Consider the following 20,315-nt stretch of genomic DNA (forward strand, 5'->3'; position numbering starts at 1 on the left):
CATAAGCTTACTCTTTAAAAAAGATACCATTGTGTGTGTGTGTGTGTGTGTGTGTGTGTGTGTGTGTGTGTGTGTGTGTGTTAAAGAGAGATACAAAGTGAGGAGAGAGAGAGAGAGAGAGAGAGAGAGAGAGAGAATGGATGCTATGACACTGTGTAGTCAGAAGACAGTTTCAGAATACAGGTCCTTCCTTTTACCATGGTTACCATGAGCGAAACTGAGTCATAAGGCTTGCACATCAAATGCTTTTACTTGATGGACCGTCTCGCCAGCCTCATTTTTCTGTTGTAGTGTATGTGTAAAATGACTGAATCAATGTGGGATAGTGATTTAAAATAGCATCTTTTCATTAAAAAGTCAGTACTATTTATTCACTTCTTTGTTAGATAATAATAGATATATCCATCTACTTGAAAAATCTTAACTTGTACTTACACTCTTTCCATCAGTTGAAGTGTCAGTCCGGTGCTTGGCCTCCTGCTGGCCGTAGATTCTGTAGCTGTGTAGCCTTGCAGCCTCTCCCCACTGCTATCCATCAGCCGTTTTGTTTTAATGATAAGACATCCTACTAATGACTTTCTGTTTGATTGATTGTTGTTGTTTTAAACTTTTCCTATTTTTAATCAGAGTTTAGTTTTCTCTTTCCTTCAGTTTATACGTCTTGCAAGAAAGTAATGTGGAGTCCATGTGTCTGGCAGTGGCTCAGGATGGGTGTCCACTTTAGCTATGGGTGATATGGTCTACTCTTAAACACTGAACCCAAGGGAAAGGTTCTTCTTTTAAGAGGTTCTGTTTAAAGAGACATTTTCAGAATGCTTCCCTTTTTAAAATTATGGCATACTGGCTAGTTGTTGTCAACAATGCAAACTAGAGACCTAAGAAGAAGGACGCTCAGTTAGGATGGCTTAGATGATACTGGCAGGTCTGGGGGCCTTTGAATGATTGCTAATTGAAGTGGGTGGGCCCAGCTTACCGTGGTCACTGTACGTCTGGGTAGGTGCTCATCCACTGTATAAGAAAGAGCTGTTTATGGGCCTAGGAGCAAGCCAGTGAGCAGCTATCATTCTTCCTGACCTCCTTAGCCTGCCAGCCGGCTCCTACCTCAGCTTCTCTTGATGGTGGACTATAGCTTATAAGCCAGCTAAACTTTTCACTTTCCCAGGTTGCTTTTTGTCAAAGTTACCACAACAACAGAAAGCAAACCAATCCGCATGAGTATTAAAACAAACAAACAACAAACAAAACAAAACAAAAACAAAAACAAAAAAACCCTCCAACTTAGTGCAGTTAATTAACTTGGACTTCTTTCCCTAAGCAGGCTGTAGGAAAGTTTCCTGGGTGGCGTGAGTATGTGGAGAAGAGTGTTGCTTGTGGCCTTACTGTATTAGTTTTTAATCTCTGAAGGTTTCTAGGGAGCTGATGTAGTCAGATTGTATTGTACTTTGTTTACAAATGCAGAGTACTCTGTCTAGAGTCTTACTTCCTGTTTTTAGCTCATTTTGCTAACACAATTGCTTTGAGTCCAAGTCTCTGGTTATGGGTGCAAGAGATGGGCATTCTGTGCTTTGCTTAACTGACTATGTTCTTACTACTCATTACTTTGACTTCTCATCTGGGCAATCGAGGTATGTATCTCAAGTGTCCTAAGAAGTCACTAGTTTTTGCACTTACAGTCCTAGAATTAGAAGCAAATGAAAGCCTTGTTCTTCCTGGAATTTGCCCTTCAGATGCTCTATTTAAAAAACAACACAGTTTTGAGATGTGTAAAGCCTAGGGAAGGAGAATCGCTTCCAATTTTTAAGTCTGTCATTGAATTCTTTCATGTTGCATTATTGTAAAGTTGTTTATTTGGGCCTCACCTCAGTCAACCTCCATATACCTCCAAATAGATGCTGTAAAGAATTATTATTTGCTTGCAAGCCCAATCTGTTCACTGGGGGTCACAGAGAAAGCTGTGTGGCAGTCGTTTCTATTAACTTTTGAAAAATCACAATGGCATTCTGTGGGTTCTGTGAGTTCTTACTCTTAATAAAGATTCATTTGATAAGGCTTAAAGCTTCATCCTAGGAGGATTTTCATCTCCTTTTAGAAACTGGAATTTGTTCCTTTACTAGGGTTTTTTTGTTATTGTTGTTGTTACTTGTTGAGGTTAAGAATCAGAACTATGTTGGTTTCAGCTTGGCTATTCCTTAAGATTTTTACTAATACTTGCATTCACGTCATTCATTGGTTCGTATTATTTCCCCATTGCTATCATTCTTTCTTTTCTTTTCTTTCTTTCCTTTTTTTTTTTTTTTGGAAAAGGCAGTACACAAATAATTGAAATAGGTAATATCATCGTACATTTAACATCAGGCTATTGTTTTTTAATCTAAGCATTTAAAAATAGTAGTTGGAAATAATCTAAGTCATACAATCAGTTTTGAAAATGCCATGTTACTCTGGGCACAGCTACCTGGACACTAGCATGTTGTGAGGAACAGGAACAGAGCTGGAGTTTTTCTCTGGGTTCCATTAAAATACTGAAGCTGAGGAGGCACACTGAGCATGGCAAGTTAAAAAGGCAAAGAGATTGGTGCGGTGACTCCCCTCCTCCACCCCCAATTCCACTATGATTTGCTGAAGTTATAGCTGGGAGAGTTACATATTTCTGCTTTGGAGATTTTATATAACAGTTTGAACTATCTGAAGTTGAGAAAATACCTTCATGATTATTCTCCAGAATATTTTTGGCATTATGTAAGTTGGAAGATGCTTTCCAAGTTGGTAATTCATTTTCTGCATAGTAATTTAATTTCAGAAAAAATTATTAGATGGTAGTCCTCAAGTTAAACAGGACAAAAATGGCAGTTATTTATACAAAAGGTCTTTGTTTTGTGTTAAAAATTTTTTTTTTCTTTTTTTTTTTTTATTAACTTGAGTATTTCTTATATACATTTCGAGTGTTATTCCCTTTCCCGGTTTCCGGGCAAACATCCCCCTCCCCCCTCCCCTTCCTTATGGGTGTTCCCCTCCCAACCCTCCCCCCATTGCCGCCCTCCCCCCATAGACTAGTTCACTGGGGGTTCAGTCTTAGCAGGACCCAGGGCTTCCCCTTCCACTGGTGCTCTTACTAGGATATTCATTGCTACCTATGGGGTCAGAGTCCAGGGTCAGTCCATGTATAGTCTTTAGGTAGTGGCTTAGTCCCTGGAAGCTCTGGTTGCTTGGCATTGTTGTACTTTTGGGGTCTCGAGCCCCTTCAAGCTCTTCCAGTTCTTTCTCTGATTCCTTCAACAGGGGACCTATTCTCAGTTCAGTGGTTTGCTGCTGGCATTCGCCTCTGTATTTGCTGTATTCTGGCTGTGTCTCTCAGGAGCGATCTACATCCGGCTCCTGTCGGTCTGCACTTCTTTGCTTCATCCATCTTGTCTAATTGGGTGGCTGTATATGTATGGGCCACATGTGGGGCAGGCTCTGAATGGGTGTTCCTTCAGTCTCTGTTTTAATCTTTGCCTCTCCCTTCCCTGCCAAGGGTATTCTTTTTCCTCATTTAAAGAAGGAGTGAAGCATTCACATTTTGATCATCCGTCTTGAGTTTCGTTTGTTCTAGGGATCTAGGGTAATTCAAGCATTTGGGCTAATAGCCACTTATCAATGAGTGCATACCATGTATGTCTTTCTGTGATTGGGTTAGCTCACTCAGGATGATATTTTCCAGTTCCAACCATTTGCCTACGAATTTCATAAACTCGTTGTTTTTGATAGCTGAGTAATATTCCATTGTGTAGATGTACCACATTTTCTGTATCCATTTCTCTGTTGAAGGGCATCTGGGTTCTTTCCATTTTCTGGCTATTATAAATAAGGCTGCGATGAACATAGTGGAGCAGGTGTCTCTTTTATATGTTGAGGCATCTTTTGGGTATATGCCCAAGAGAGGTATAGCTGGATCCTCAGGCAGTTCAATGTCCAATTTTCTGAGGATTCTCCAGACTGATTTCCAGAATGGTTGTACCAGTTTGCAATCCCACCAACAATGGAGGAGTGTTCCTCTTCCTCCACATCCTCGCCAGCATCTGTTGTCTCCTGAGTTTTTGATCTTAGCCATTCTCACTGGTGTGAGGTGAAATCTCAGGGTTGTTTTGATTTGCATTTCCCTTATGACTAAAGATGTTGAACATTTCTTTAGGTGTTTCTCAGCCATTCGGCATTCCTCAGCTGTGAATTCTTTGTTTAGCTCTGAACCCCATTTTTTAATAGGGTTATTTGTTTCCCTGCGGTCTAACTTCTTGAGTTCTTTGTATATTTTGGATATAAGGCCTCTATCTGTTGTAGGATTGGTAAAGATCTTTTCCCAATCTGTTGGTTGCCGTTTTGTCCTAACCACAGTGTCCTTTGCCTTACAGAAGCTTTGCAGTTTTATGAGATCCCATTTGTCGATTCTTGATCTTAGAGCATAAGCCATTGGTGTTTTGTTCAGGAAATTTTTTCCAGTGCCCATGTGTTCCAGATGCTTCCCTAGTTTTTCTTCTATTAGTTTGAGTGTGTCTGGTTTGATGTGGAGGTCCTTGATCCACTTGGACTTAAGCTTTGTACAGGGTGATAAGGATGGATCGATCTGCATTCTTCTACATGTTGCCCTCCAGTTGAACCAGCACCATTTGCTGAAAATGCTATCTTTTTTCCATTGGATGGTTTTGGCTCCTTTGTCAAAAATCAAGTGACCATAGGTGTGTGGGTTCATTTCTGGGTCTTCAATTCTATTCCATTGGTCTATCTGTCTGTCTCTGTACCAATACCATGCAGTTTTTATCACTATTGCTCTGTAATACTGCTTGAGTTCAGGGATAGTGATTCCCCCTGAAGTCCTTTTATTGTTGAGGATAGCTTTAGCTATCCTGGGTTTTTTGTTATTCCAGATGAATTTGCAAATTGTTCTGTCTAACTCTTTGAAGAATTGGATTGGTATTTTGATGGGGATTGCATTGAATCTGTAGATTGCTTTTGGTAAAATGGTCATTTTTACTATATTAATCCTGCCAATCCATGAGCATGGGAGATCTTTCCATCTTCTGAGGTCTTCTTCAATTTCTTTCCTCAGTGTCTTGAAGTTCTTATTGTACAGATCTTTTACTTGCTTGGTTAAAGTCACACCGATGTACTTTATATTATTTGGGTCTATTATGAAGGGTGTCGTTTCCCTAATTTCTTTCTCGGCTTGTTTCTCTTTTGTATAGAGGAAGGCAACTGATTTATTTGAGTTAATTTTATACCCAGCCACTTTGCTGAAGTTGTTTATCAGCTTTAGTAGTTCTCTGGTGGAACTTTTGGGATCACTTAAATATACTATCATGTCATCTGCAAATAGTGATATTTTGACCTCTTCTTTTCCGATCTGTATCCCTTTGATCTCCTTTTGTTTTCTGATTGCTCTGGCTAGAACTTCAAGAACTATATTGAATGAGTAGGGAGAGAGTGGGCAGCCTTGTCTAGTCCCTGATTTTAGTGGGATTGCTTCAAGTTTCTCTCCATTTAGTTTAATGTTAGCAACTGGTTTGCTGTATATGGCTTTTACTATGTTTAGGTATGGGCCTTGAATTCCTATTCTTTCCAGGACTTTTATCATGAAGGGGTGTTGAATTTTGTCAAATGCTTTCTCAGCATCTAATGAAATGATCATGTGGTTCTGTTCTTTCAGTTTGTTTATATAATGGATCACGTTGATGGTTTTCCGTATATTAAACCATCCCTGCATGCCTGGGATGAAGCCTACTTGATCATGGTGGATGATTGTTTTGATGTGCTCTTGAATTCGGTTTGCCAGAATTTTATTGAGTATTTTTGCGTCGATATTCATAAGGGAAATTGGTCTGAAGTTCTCTTTCTTTGTTGTGTCTTTGTGTGGTTTAGGTATAAGAGTAATTGTGGCTTCGTAGAAGGAATTCGGTAGGGCTCCATCCGTTTCAATTTTGTGGAATAGTTTGGATAATATTGGTATGAGGTCTTCTATGAAGGTTTGATAGAATTCTGCACTAAACCCGTCTGGACCTGGACTCTTTTTGGTTGGGAGACCTTTAATGACTGCTTCTATTTCCTTAGGAGTTATGGGGTTGTTTAACTGGTTTATCTGTTCCTGATTTAACTTCGATACCTGGTATCTGTCTAGGAAATTGTCCATTTCCTGAAGATTTTCAAATTTTGTTGAATGTAGGTTTTTATAGTAAGATCTGATGATTTTTTGAATTTCCTCTGAATCTGTAGTTATGTCTCCCTTTTCATTTCTGATTTTGTTAATTTGGACGCACTCTCTGTGTCCTCTCGTTAGTCTGGCTAAGGGTTTATCTATCTTGTTGATTTTCTCAAAGAACCAACTTTTGGTTCTGTTGATTCTTTCTATGGTCCTTTTTGTTTCTACTTGGTTGATTTCAGCTCTGAGTTTGATTATTTCCTGCCTTCTGCTCCTCCTGGGTGTATTTGCTTCTTTTTGTTCTAGAGCTTTTAGGTGTGCTGTCAAGCTGCTGACATATGCTCTTTCCTGTTTCTTTCTGCAGGCACTCAGTGCTATGAGTTTTCCTCTTAGCACAGCTTTCATTGTGTCCCATAAGTTTGAGTATGTTGTATCTTCATTTTCATTAAATTCTAAAAAGTTTTTAATTTCTTTCTTTATTTCTTCCTTGACCAGGTTATCATTGAGTAGAGCATTGTTCAATTTCCACGTATATGTGGGCATTCTTCCCTTATTGTTATTGAAGACCAGTTTTAGGCCGTGGTGGTCCGATAGCACGCATGGGATTATTTCTATCTTTCTGTACCTGTTGAGGCCCGTTTTTTGACCAATTATATGGTCAATTTTGGAGAAAGTACCATGAGGAGCTGTGAAGAAGGTATATCCTTTTGCTTTAGGATAGAATGTTCTATAAATATCCGTTAAGTCCATTTGGCTCATGACTTCTCTTAGTCTGTCGACATCACTGTTTAATTTCTGTTTCCATGATCTGTCCATTGATGAGAGTGGGGTGTTGAAATCTCCCACTACTATTGTGTGAGGTGCAATGTGTGTTTTGAGCTTTAGTAAGGTTTCTTTTACATATGTAGGTGCCCTTGTATTTGGGGCATAGATATTTAGGATTGAGACTTCATCTTGGTGGATTTTTCCTTTGATGAATATGAAGTGTCCTTCCTTATCTTTTTTGATGACTTTTAGTTGCAAATTGATTTTATTTGATATTAGAATGGCTACTCCAGCTTGCTCCTTCTGACCATTTGCTTGGAAAGTTGTTTTCCAGCCTTTCACTCTGAGGTAGTGTCTGTCTTTGTCTCTGAGGTGTGTTTCCTGTAGGCAGCAGAATGCAGGGTCCTCGTTGCATATCCAGTTTGTTAATCTATGTCTTTTTATTGGGGAGTTGAGGCCATTGATATTGAGAGATATTAAGGAATAGTGATTATTGTTTCCCATTATATTCATATTTGGATGTGAGGTTATGTTTGTGTGCTTTCATTCTCTTTGTTTTGTTGCCAAGACGATTAGTTTCTTGCTTCTTCTAGGGTATAGCTTGCCTCCTTATGTTGGGCTTTACCATTTATTATCCTTTGTAGTGCTGGATTTGTAGAAAGATATTGTGTAAATTTGGTTTTGTCATGGAATATCTTGGTTTCTCCATCAATGTTAATTGAGAGTTTTGCAGGATACAGTAACCTGGGCTGGCATTTGTGTTCTCTTAGGGTCTGTATGACATCAGTCCAGGATCTTCTGGCCTTCATAGTTTCTGGCGAGAAGTCTGGTGTGATTCTGATAGGTCTCCCTTTATATGTTACTTGACCTTTTTCCCTTACTGCTTTTAATATTCTTTCTTTATTTTGTGCGTTTGGTGTTTTGACAATTATGTGACGGGAGGTGTTTCTTTCCTGGTCCAATCTATTTGGAGTTCTGTAGGCTTCTTGTATGTCTATGGGTATCTCTTTTTTTAGGTTAGGGAAGTTTTCTTCTATGATTTTGTTGAAGATATTTACTGGTCCTTTGAGCTGGGAGTCTTCACTCTCTTCTATACCTATTATCCTTAGGTTTGATCTTCTCATTGAGTCCTGGATTTCCTGTATGTTTTGGACCAGTAGCTTTTTCCGCTTTACATTATCTTTGACAGTTTGGTCAATGATTTCTATGGAATCTTCTGCTCCTGAGATTCTCTCTTCCATCTCTTGTATTCTGTTGGTGAAGCTTGTATCTACAGCTCCTTGTCTCTTCTTTTGGTTTTCTATATCCAGGGTTGTTTCCATGTGTTCTTTCTTGATTGCTTCTATTTCCATTTTTAATTCCTTCAACTGTTTGATTGTGTTTTCCTGGAATTCTTTCAGGGATTTTTGCGATTCCTCTCTGTAGGCTTCTACTTGTTTATTAATGTTTTCCTGTGTTTCCCTAAGTGTGTTCATGTCTTTCTTGAAGTCCTCCAGCATCATGATCAAATATGATTTTGAAACTAGATCTTGCTTTTCTTGTGTGTTTGGATATTCCATGTTTGTTTTGGTGGGAGAATTGGGCTCCGATGATGGCATGTAGTCTTGGTTTCTGTTGCTTGGGTTCCTGCGCTTGCCTCTCGCCATCAGATTATCTCTAGTGTTACTTTGTTCTGCTATTTCTGACAGTGGCTAGACTGTCCTATGAGCCTGTGTGTCAGGAGTGCTGTAGACCTGTTTTCCTCTCTTTCAGTCAGTTATGGGGACAGAGTGTTCTGCTTTCGGGCGTGTAGTTTTTCCTGTCGACAGGTCTTCAGCTGTTCCTGTGGGCCTGTGTCTTGAGTTCACCATGCAGCTTTCTTGCAGCAGAAAATTTGGTCTTACCTGTGGTCCTGAGGCTTAAGTTCGCTCGCTCGTGGGGTGTTGCCCAGGGGCTCTCTGCGGCGGCAGCAACCAGGAAGACCTGTGCTGCCCCTTCCGGGAGCTTCAGTGCACCAGGGTTCCAGATGGTCTTTGGCTTTTTCCTCTGGCGTCCGAGATGTGCGTGCAGGGAGCAGTCTCTTCTGGTTTCCCAGGCTTGTCTGCCTCTCTGAAGGTTTAGCTCTCCCTCCCACGCTATTTGGGTGCAGAGAACTGTTTATCTGGTCTGTTTCTTTCAGGTTCCGGTGGTGTCTCAGGCAGGTGTCCTGCCGCTCCTGGGCCCTCCCCCACGGGAGCCCAGAGGCCTTATACAGTTTCCTCTTGGGCCAGGGATGTGGGCAGGGGTGAGCAGTGTTGGTGGTCTCTTCCGCTCTGCAGCCTCAGGAGTGCCCACGTGACCAGGCGGTTGGGTCTCTCTCTCACTGGGTCTGGGAGCAGAGAGCTGCTGCGGGCCGGGATCCGCGGGTGTGGGACTTCCGGTAAACACAGAATGTGCCCGGTCCTAGAGAAATTCTGCTTCCGTGTGTCCCAAGCTCACCAGGCAGCTTTCTTGCAGCCTAAAATTTGGTCTTACCTGTGGTCCCGAGGCTCAGGTTCGCTCGTGGGGTGCTGCCCAGGGGCTCTCTGCAGCGGCAGCAACCAGGAAGTTGTGTTAAAAATTTTATTGGTGTTCCAACTTGACACAAACCTAGATATAAGTAAGAAGAGGGACTTTTGATAGAGAAAAATGTCTCTCTATGTGATTGGCTGTAGGGAAGGCAGTAGTACTTGTTCTTGATTACTGATTACTAGAGGGGGTCCCAGCTCACTGAGGTACCTATGCCCAGGCGAGTGCCATAAGAAAGCAGGCTTAGCAAGCTACAGGGAGCAAGCCAGTAAGTAGAGCTCCTTCACAGTCTCTGCTTCAGTTCCTGCCTCCAGATTCCTGTCCTGTTTGAGTTCCTGCCTTTATTTCCTTCAGTGTCTGCATCCTGAGAGTTGTAAGATAAAATAAACCTTTTATTCCTTACGTCAGTTTTGGCCATGGTATTTTCTCATAACAAAGGAACCATAAATATGACAATCATACTGTATCTTTATTGGGATTAATTATTTCTCTTAAAATGTATCTTACTTTGGTAGAAATTGATTGAGTCATCAGATTTACTTCTTCCACCACAGGATCCTGGATACTGGGTGAAGATTCATCACTTGGAATACACAGATGGAGGAATCCTGGATCCAGATGATGTCTTAGCAGATGTCGTTGAAGATAAAGATAAGGTAGATGACTCTGAACACGTTCTTCATTTTCCTATACCAAACAGCATATTTTCAAGCCATTAAATTTCTTAACAAACTCACATGTCACTTATTATTAAAAGATACCATCTGTTTTGGTTTCACCTGGACAGCTCATAAATCAAAGTTCTTCATCAGATGTTTGCCCGAAGTTTGTTGAAGTTTGGGAACTTGTTTATGGTAGCCTAATTAGCAGACTCTTCATTCTCAAGAGTTCCCAATACATCTCAATAAATTAGTGTCAGCTACAGAGGCTGTTGAAGCTCCTGCTGCTGTTGGCTCTGGAGTTTTTTCCAGACAGTTGCTAAATATTCATCTTAATGCCTGAGATTGGAACGTGTTTTGTGTTTTACACTGGATAATACAGTGGACTATGGATGACTCATGAAGAGCTATAATATAGATTTTTCTCAGAGTAGATGGTACACTGTATCTTGCGTATGCCTTTCTTTCATGTTAATCCTCACCTCGAAAAAAAAGGAGAAGCATTGCACTGAGTATGTTGAATAGTTAGGAAACTTTAAAACTGTTCTGTTAATTATTAGGGAATAATTCATCACAAACTTAGCGGTTTGATGGAATTTCCCTTCTTACTACTTTGATAAGGTATAAAAGGAAAAGTATCGTGACAATATCCTGGATTATTGCCACTGAAACACAGTTTAACTGTGTTGTCCTGAGAAATGGAACTGCTTCTAAGATTTCTTCTCTATAGCTTTAGCACTTTTTATAGTGGGTTTATTTTTATTTGTGGCCTCTCTCCTCTTTCCCCTCTCCCTCTGCCTCTCACCTGCTCTCTCCTTATGTGTGTGTGTTGAAACTTACCATTGGTGTTCTGTTCAGGAAATTTTCCCCTGTACCCATGTGTTCAAGGCTCTTCCCCAATTTCTCTTCAGCTAGTTTTACTGTATCTGGTTTCATGTGGAGGTCCTTGATCCACTTGTTCTTAAGCTTTGTACAAGGAGATAAGAATGGATCAATTTGCCTTCTACATGCAAACCGCCAGTTGAGCCAGCACATTTGTTGAGAATGCTGTCTTTTTTCCACTGGATGGTTTTAGCTCAAAGATCAAGTGACCATAGATGTGTGGGTTCATTTCTGGGTCCTTGGTTCTATTCCATTGATCTACCTGCTTGTCTCTGTACCTATACCATACAGCTTTTATCACTATTGCTCTGTAATAGCTTATGCTCTAAGATCAACAATAGACATATGGGTCCTCATAGGACAAAATGGTAACCAACAGATTGGGAAAAGATCTTTACCAATCCTACAACTGATAGAGGGCTAATATCCAATATATACAAAGAATTCAAGAAGTTAGAATCCAGAGAATCAAATAACCCTATTAAAAATGGTGTACAGAGCTAAACAAAGAATTCTCAGTGGAGGAATATGGAATGGCTGCAAAGCACCTAAAGAAACATTCAACATCCTTAGTCATCAGGGAAATGCAAATCAAAACAATCCTGAGATTCGACCTCACATCAGTCAGAATCGCTAAGATCAAAAACTCAGGTGACAGCAGATGCTGGCGAGGATATAGAGAAAGAGGAACACTCCTCCATTGTTGGTGGGATTGGAAGCTGTTATAACCACTCTGGAAATCAGTGTGGAAGTTCCTCAGAAAATTGGACATTGTATTACCTGAGGACCCAGCTATACCACTCCTGGGCATATACCCAAAAGATGCTCCAACATATAACAAGGACACATGTTCCACTATGTTCATAGCAGCCTTATTTAGAATAGCCAGAAGCTGGAAGAACCCAGAAGTCCTTCAACAGAGGAATGGATACAGAAAAATGTGGTACATTTACACCATAGAATATTACTTAACTATTAAAAATAATGACTTCACGAAATTCTTAGACAAATGGATAGAACTAGAAAATATCACCCTGAGTGTGGCAGCCCAATCACAAAAAACATACATGGTACGCATTCCCTGATAAGTGGATATTAGCCCAAAATTTCGAATTATCCAAGATATAATCCACAAACCATATGAAGCTCAAGAAGAAGAAAGACCAAAGTGTGAATGATTCAGTTCCATTTAGAAGAGGGAACAAATACTCATAGGAGGAAATACGGAGACAAATTGTGGAGTAGAGACTAAAGGAAAGGCCATCCAGAAACTGCCATACATGGGGTACACATTGTGTGGTGACTGCCACACATTCCACAAGCAGTCACCAAGCCTAGACTCTACTGGGGATGCCAAGAATTTCATGCTGACAAGAGCCTGACATAGCTGTCTCCTGAGAGGCTCTGCCAGAGCATGATAAATATAGAGGCAGATGCTTTCAGTCAACCATTGAACTTAGAATGGGCTCCCATTCTAAGTTCAATGAGAAAGGATTGAAGTAGCTGAAGGGGTTTGCAACCCCATAGGAAGAATAACAATTTCAACCAACCAGACACTCTAGAGCTCCCAAGGTCTAAACCACCATTCAATGAGTACGCATGGAGCAACTCATGGCTTCAGCTGCACATGTAGCAGAGGATGGCCTTTTTGAGCATCAGTGGGGGGAGAGGCCCTTGGTCCTGTGAAAGGTCAATGCCCCGGTGTAAAGCAATGCTGGGGTGGGGAGGCGGGAGGGAGAGGGTGGGCATGTGTGGGAGCACACTCATGGAGGCCGGCAGTTGGGGGGATTGGATAGGGGTTTCTGGAGGGGAAACAGGGAAAGGGATAATATTTGAAATGTAGATAAAGAAAATATCCAATTAAAACAGTGGGAAAAAGTTAATCTTTGCAAACACAGTTTTGTAATTTGAATTTTTTTTTGACACTTGGCTTGTCTTACTTGACATGGTAGCTACTTCATAAGCAAATTTTGTTTCTAAGTAGATTGCTAGGTTCTAGAAGGCAGGGACTAATGTTTTTTTCCTCTTTTGTATTTCTCATGTTAAGATATCTGGTATGGCATTTAATGACAGTTCTCTTGTTGTGGTTTCATTTTAGCTGTTTTGGTTGGCCATGAGTCAAGAAATTCTCCCACCTCGGCCTCCAGAGTGCTGAGATTACAGCCTGAACTACAGTGCATAGCTACATAGTATTTTATGATTTCCCCCTTATACCACAAATGGTGGCCATTCATGTGCCTTTTCCCAGTTCACTTTCTGCTTCTTCCTGGAACACCTTCTTTCTTTGAGATATTCGCGATATTTGGCTTGATTTTTAATGATGAAGGCAGCCTGCATCTCAATTCCACTGCCAGTGTGTTCATGCAAAAAGCAGAAAAATGCTACATTTAAGAAAGGACAGAAGAAATCACCTCATCCTGGCCTCATCCCAAATCCCATACCAGGGTTGGAGATTCTGTTACCAATATCTGCAGAGATCTGCCCGTTGCAGCCCTATCCTCTGACCCATCCTTTCAACTGCAAGGATTTTTCAAATCATAGACTGTGTCTTAGCCACAGAAACAGCTGTATTATGTGTGTATTTTTAAATGGGCCTTAACAGTGTTATTAAATAGGAGACGGAGGGAGGCAATCAGTTAACATCAAGCAGATCCATATATGTTAGCTACAGCTTCAGCTTTCTTCTTAATGCATGTTCATGCCTCTCCATGAAGCCCGCCATTGCTCTGCACAATCGATAAGGATTTGCACTTTTCATGCTGCCTCAAGAAGAATCACTCTATTTTCTTCCTTTTGTTAAAAAAGGGAAAAATCCATGAAAAAGAGAGCTTTTATTTTCCCTGGGAGCAGAGCCCACCACACTCGTTTCTCTTCCTTTAGTCAGTTCACAGTAAATAGTAATTCAACCGATGGCTTGTGGATGTCCTGTGGCATAGCAAACCTGCCCAAGAAGGCTAGAGGCACAGTTGGGCTTTTATTTGTAAATTACTTGATGAATACTCGTCCACAGATAGAGTATGGACTGACAGCAGGCACAGAGAACGTTGGATGGATGTGAAGAATCATGCTCAAGTCACAATGCTTGCATTTCTGGGATAGGCTGCCTGCAGGGGAACTGGCAATGAGCGCTGGAGATAGCCTGGAACCAAGTACTGAAGCAGCCAGAGTCCAACAATTACAGTCCCAAAGTGGTGTCAGCTGCGGCTGCTTTGTTTATGGAAAATCAGTGCAGTTCACTAAGGGCTAGAAACTAGAGGTGGAATGATTCGATGTAAAATTGGAGAAAGATCTAATTGCTTTGCTTAGTTTGATGAAGAGGTGACTTCTAAGTCCCAAGAATTGTTTACTTAATATCAGACTTTTAAAACAGTAACTCACATTGTGAAATGTTGGTATGGTTAAAGAGGACAACTGCAATATGAAAAATATAAATATGAAAGTATATAACCTCTATGAAAATTGAATTGCTTCCATAATCATACATACATATATGTATATATACCCTAACCCTAACCCCCTGACCTGTAACCTCTAACCCTAATCTAACCCTAACTTATATATATATATATATATATATATATATATATATATATATATGTATGTATATATACCAACACAGAAAATTTCTTTACTTATAGTTGGGTTTCCCAGATGGGAAGGGCTAAGCTTGGAGGCAGATCAGGAGATTTCTTGGCTTGCACAACTGGGCGTTTGCCCTTGACTGCCATGTGCTGCCTTGTGTTCAAGTACTGCACTATCAGCTTAGCTTATCTCTTGTGTTTGATAGAGGTGCTTGTTAGACAGTGTAAGAGTTTTGTCTGCCTTATTCTTAGGCTCAACCTTTGTTCAATGGTCAAATGCCAGTTACTATGTGGTAGTGTAGAAGCGTTATGTATTAATGTCTGTTGCTGTCTTTCAATAATATGGTACTATTATTACTTACTTATTTGAGATTAAGTACAGAAACACCAAAGAAACTAACTTAATGTACACTTTAATAGTTTTAAACAAATCTTATAAAACTTGTTTTAAAGTTATTAAATTGCTCAAAATAGTTTTATAAGAAGATACTTGATTAATATGACACAACATTTGGATTAACATATTATTATTATGTGAGAAATGAAATGCCAGCAGGACTAAATTTAGAATGAGAACACACTGTCTGCTAACACACTTAGCATACAGGGATCTCATATCATATTCAAAGAGAGACTAGTCTGCACAGTGACTGAACTAGTGACCCTAAAGCCAGACACACTGCCACGTCCCTTTCTGAGAGCACGCTGTTGCCCTCTAGTGGATGGCACAGTCACTCAGAAGCCAGCTCAGAAAACAATTTGAAATTTGACACTCCTCCAGTTAGAAAAATGTCTTTTGTCTTTTTAGTGTGGGTCCTAGATCAGAAGTGGATAGTAAAGTGAGAGTTTACACATGCATACCTGTGTGCTCTGAGTTTTTCATGAACGGCCAAGGACGTTCTATGCATGCATAGTCCTTGTTTATGTTTTTGGATTTCTTAACTTCCTTTTTACTGACTGAAAAGCTGATGGCTGATTATAGTAAGATATATGTGACTTTAGTATGTAATTAGACAATTCATGGTATATGTTGTGTTTTGTCTGGGGAGTGTTGTTGCTACATTAATCCTTTTTAAAGATCCTGAATTATTATAATTTTTTACAATCCTGTGTTATTTTTGAACACTTAGTTTATTAGTAACCTTCACATAAAGTATTTGTTTTAAATATATTATATTTTTCTTAAATAATAATATAGTGAATTTTATTCTGAGTCATTTGCATTTTTGGGGAATCTTGAAGTTATGACATGCCAAGAAGTTTGAACAGTGCTTCAGAAAGCTTGTAAAGAAGGAAAGAAATACTTTTGCTTAAGGACTCCCATGGCACATGTTTCAAGATGACTTTCTGCCTGTAGAGTAATAACATTATAGAATTTTAGATCCAAAGTATAATAATCCTCTGGACTAGCTTTAACATCTTCCTAAGCAGGAAGTGTCTGAACCTGGGAGGCCTCCTGGACTCCTAGACTCCATGTCTGAGGCTGATTTCTTTCTGGAGTCCATTTTCGCATTTCCTCTTTGGCGTTCTGAGCAAAGCTGCTCTTGCAGGCTGACTTCTGACAGCGGGTTACCTTGTGTTCTCTTTTCTCTCGTCAACAGAATATCCTTCTAGTCTTTTAAGACCTGAACTCATCCGTGTTTTCAAAGCTTTAGTCATATGAACACAGTTTATTTTTGAAATCTTTTTTTCATGTATTTATCCCCATTTTTGCATTTCCAGAGATAAAATTTTAATAAATAAAATTTCAGATTAAGTTATGGCAACTGTTAGGGAATGAATGATCTTCATGTTTACTTGGTTTCTTAGCTCTAAACTGTGCCAACCCATTGGCTAAGAGATTGAATTCTGAACAAATTTAGCTCTTTTCTTGGCTCTCTTACCTGTGTAGCTTTCAGCAACTTATCCCCTTTCTTTGTGTTATGGCTTTCCCATAAGTAATTGAAGCTAAAAAAAGTACAATAATTTTATGTTATAACATGTGTGATAAATAATCAAGCCTCAATTTAAAGCCAAATGCTCAGGAGAGTAACTGTTAGGTGCTATTATGTTAAATTACATATTATATTCAGGATGTAACTATCAAAGTAAGAAAGACTGAGTTTGCATTATTTTAAAGGTATTGCTTAAAGCATATCCTGTCTAGGAATGTGGTTTGCAATCTGTAAATTCAGAATTTCTGGATTCAACCATCTCTGAATCAGAAGTACTTAGAAAAGAATTCCAGCGAGCATGACTAGACCTCACCTGTGTTTACCTCATGGCAGGTGCCACAGATGTGTACAGATGAGGTGGGATAGAAGCAGACCCCACCTCACAGGTCCTCAGTCTCTCAACATTTGTTCCACCATTGTTATCTGGAAGCCTAGGATGGTTGTCCCTGCTGTTGGTATGCCTTGGTTTTATCTCCCCTTGGCATTATCACATGACCAATACAACAAGTGCTTATGGAATAGTTATGCTCTGTTAGCTATGCTTAGTAACTCCATGATTTAAAGTGCACAGAGGCTATGTATGACTCATGTGCAACTTCTTTTCCTGTCAGGCATGTAGGTATCTATCCATAGAGGTTGGTGTCTGAAGGGCATCCTGGGACCAGCAACTCTGGATGCTAATGGGCATCTGTACAGAATGAAGTGCAGGTCTCAAGTCATAGGTTGTGTTATGAGTGCCTTGAATACCCAATTCCCCTAGCTGTCTGAAGCACTTTAAATGGCAACAGTCATAAAACTATGGTTTCTTTCTTACATGCACCTCCTACCTGTTCCATACTTCCAGTGTTTTACTTGTTTAGTATGCCTGTTGATCCTTGTCCCCTGGTCTCTGCATAGTTAGGGAAATATATATATATATATATATATATATATATATATAACATATTATACACACATACATATTTATTACATATGTATACATACATATACATACTTATAGTTTTGTCCATTGCTTGTTCCCAGTACTTGTAACTGCCTAGCCCTTCTTTATTATTTAGATAATTGTAGAAAGAATGAATGAACACTTTCCAATGTTAAATAATTTGATCACTCAGAATTTCATTTTTCTCACGGGTAGAATGAGTAAAATGAGAGTGGTAAATAGTGTCAGCATCACAGGGAAAAACAGAAGTTGTGTGTGGAAAATCAATGAAGATATAGCATTATACACATATGAAGAATATACTTGTACCACTTCCTTATTTTTATTGATCTTCCAATATCCAGGTCAAAGTTTTTAAATGTCGATGTTCTTAGATCACCTCAATCCCAAGTGGCTTTTGGAGCAGTCTAACTTCATATACATAAATAATACTTTAATATAAGCATTAATATCTAACTCTGGGCATTTTGAAATTCTTAGGATATTATTATTTAGCTTACTTACTTTACATCTTAGTTTTGTCTCCTCAATTCCTTGTATGCTTGCTAAGAACTGGGATGGTTTTTTAAAGTTACTTTTTAGCACCTTGACTCTGTATGGGTTTTGTTGTTGTTGTTGATGGTGGTGGTGGTGGTGGTGGTGTTTTTGTTTCTTTGACTGGATCTCAATATTTAGTCCTGGTTGACCTGGAAATTCCTATATAGACTAGCCTGGTCTTGAACTCACGGAGTTTCACTTGCCTCTGCTTTCCAAGTGCTGGAACCAAAGGTATTTATACCACACCCTGTTTATACTTTGGTTTTAATAAACATCTTTGATTTTAGTCCCTGATAAAGTTGAAACAAAAATTGAGAGTTTCTAATTCTCTATCTTTCTCTTCTAGGAAACTATATTGTTCTTTTAAATATTGCAGTAGGAAGCAGTGTGCAAGCATTAATACTTTTGTGACCTTACTATGGCAAAGATAAATGGTTTTGGGAGATAGTAACTACAGGTACAGTAGTCCTGACGGTGGCCAAGTCAAATATGGACTCTCTAGTGCCTTCTGCAATTTACTTGGCTGGCACCTATAGCATGTATGTATGTGTACAAGTGAATGAGAGGCAAGGGGAGCACCCCTGCGCGGAAGCATGTGACTGTCTAACTGCTCTGGTTCAGTTGGTCTTTGCTCATGCCAGCAAACCAAGAGTTTCCTCTGAGGCCAGAAGAGATCATCAGGCCTGACGGTACTGCTCATGCAGCTGCTTACTGTGGTACAGCAAAAACTAAATAAAACATGTTTGCCAAGAATTCAAATTTGACAAGGAAAGTTCCAGTCACACTTGAGATCACAATAATGCTTTATTTAGAGCCAAAAAGCAATTCAGCATCAAGGAACCTAGGCTTCACCTGACAGCGTGCCCTTAGCCATATGCTGTCTTGCTGGACACTGCCCTACTGATTTTCTCTCTCACATTGGTTTCTCTTGAAGCTGTCTCCAGAAGTATATATCTGCGCCAAGATTAAGGGTCAACAGTGTTTACAGAAACATGTATGTTATGTAAGTTACATATTACAATTGCACTATACTCTTTTAAATTATATCAAATAGGAGACTGCAGGGTTTACAAAACTTCCTATTTTTAAAAATACAAGTACCTGCAGGTGCTAATTGATAACCCCATTAATTATGCATTAATTAGACCATATTCCACTAACACCTAGCTGGTTTTAACCTCATCAAAGCAAGTTACCTTGCAGAGGACTGGAAATTGGTAATAAGGTTCTAGATATAGATATAGATAAGGTTCCTTGATATTCTAACATTCTTCATTGACAAACTTTTTTACTTGTAAGGTCAACTATCACTGTCCCAATTGCACAGAACCAGGAAAAGGCCCAAATGAAATTAAGCAGTAACATTTAGGACCATGTTGAGCCAAAGAAATCACTTTTGTTTAGAAGCTCTGGGAAATATTTATGGACACATTTCCTTGTAGACTGGAAGGGACTTGCCATGATGATGTGAGCAAATGTCATTCAGCAACTTGAGAGAGGCTTAGGAGGAAGGCTGCCCGTATCAAAGGACCCCAGCATCCTATCAAAGAGATCCGAGTAGAGAAAGAAGGGATAGGATGCTTCTTAGAAACTGAGTGAGTCGGAAGAAATGTGACTGTCAGTGTCACATTTAAACAGGGAGTTGCAAACAGCAGTGGAAGGACAGTGCCTTCTGCTCCCGATGACTCAGAATCTTGAAGTGTTTGTGTGTGTGTGTGTGTGTGTGTGTGTGTGTGTGTGTGTGTGTGTATACTACTTAGTGAATTGAAGTGGGTTTTAAGAAATGGGCAGATGTGCTTTTAAGAGGTACAGAGGAGGGGAGCATAAAGGAAAACAGCTGTTTTAGGAAAGAAGAGACCTCAAGGAATACATTAGGAAGTTATAAAAACAAGGCAGCTAAACACACTAACCCCCTGATCCAAAGACAATGCGAGTGACCTGAAACAGGTCAAAGAGGTGCTGTTCAATGCTGACAGATTACTCATGGAGCCTGACGAGCTGTCCAGTTTCTTGGAAGTTTTACGAAGAGGTGTGAGCTGTGTAACAGTCTAATGGGAGCATCATCTGGTAGGCTTTGAGTATCACACGGTAGGCTTCCTACTTGACTATGCTGGTTCTTTTGTTCTTAGGGCTCTGATATTGTATATTATTAATGGCTGCACGGAGGCAAACAGGCATTAAAGGCTGCCCTTGCAATTGAACTAGTGTTTGTTAATACTTCTGTGAAATACTTGTTTCAAATTTTATATAAATGCCTTAATTTATAAATACATTTTAATAAGAATATTCAGTTTCATTAGTCTTTTACATTATAGTTGT

General features: G+C 39.7%; 1 protein-coding gene across 2 annotated transcripts in view; it reads left to right on the forward strand.

Moving 5' to 3' along the window:
- Pard3b (par-3 family cell polarity regulator beta) overlaps positions 1–20,315 on the forward strand; it is a 1,028,687-nt gene that overhangs the window by 130,815 nt on the left and 877,557 nt on the right. For both annotated transcript variants that reach the window (XM_039083322.2, NM_001191808.2), the window contains 1 exon segment: positions 10,015–10,116. In XM_039083322.2, the coding sequence (XP_038939250.1) occupies positions 10,015–10,116 (102 nt within the window).

This window comes from Rattus norvegicus, chromosome 9 (assembly GCF_036323735.1).
Source record: "Rattus norvegicus strain BN/NHsdMcwi chromosome 9, GRCr8, whole genome shotgun sequence".
NCBI classification, from domain to species: domain Eukaryota; kingdom Metazoa; phylum Chordata; class Mammalia; order Rodentia; family Muridae; genus Rattus; species Rattus norvegicus.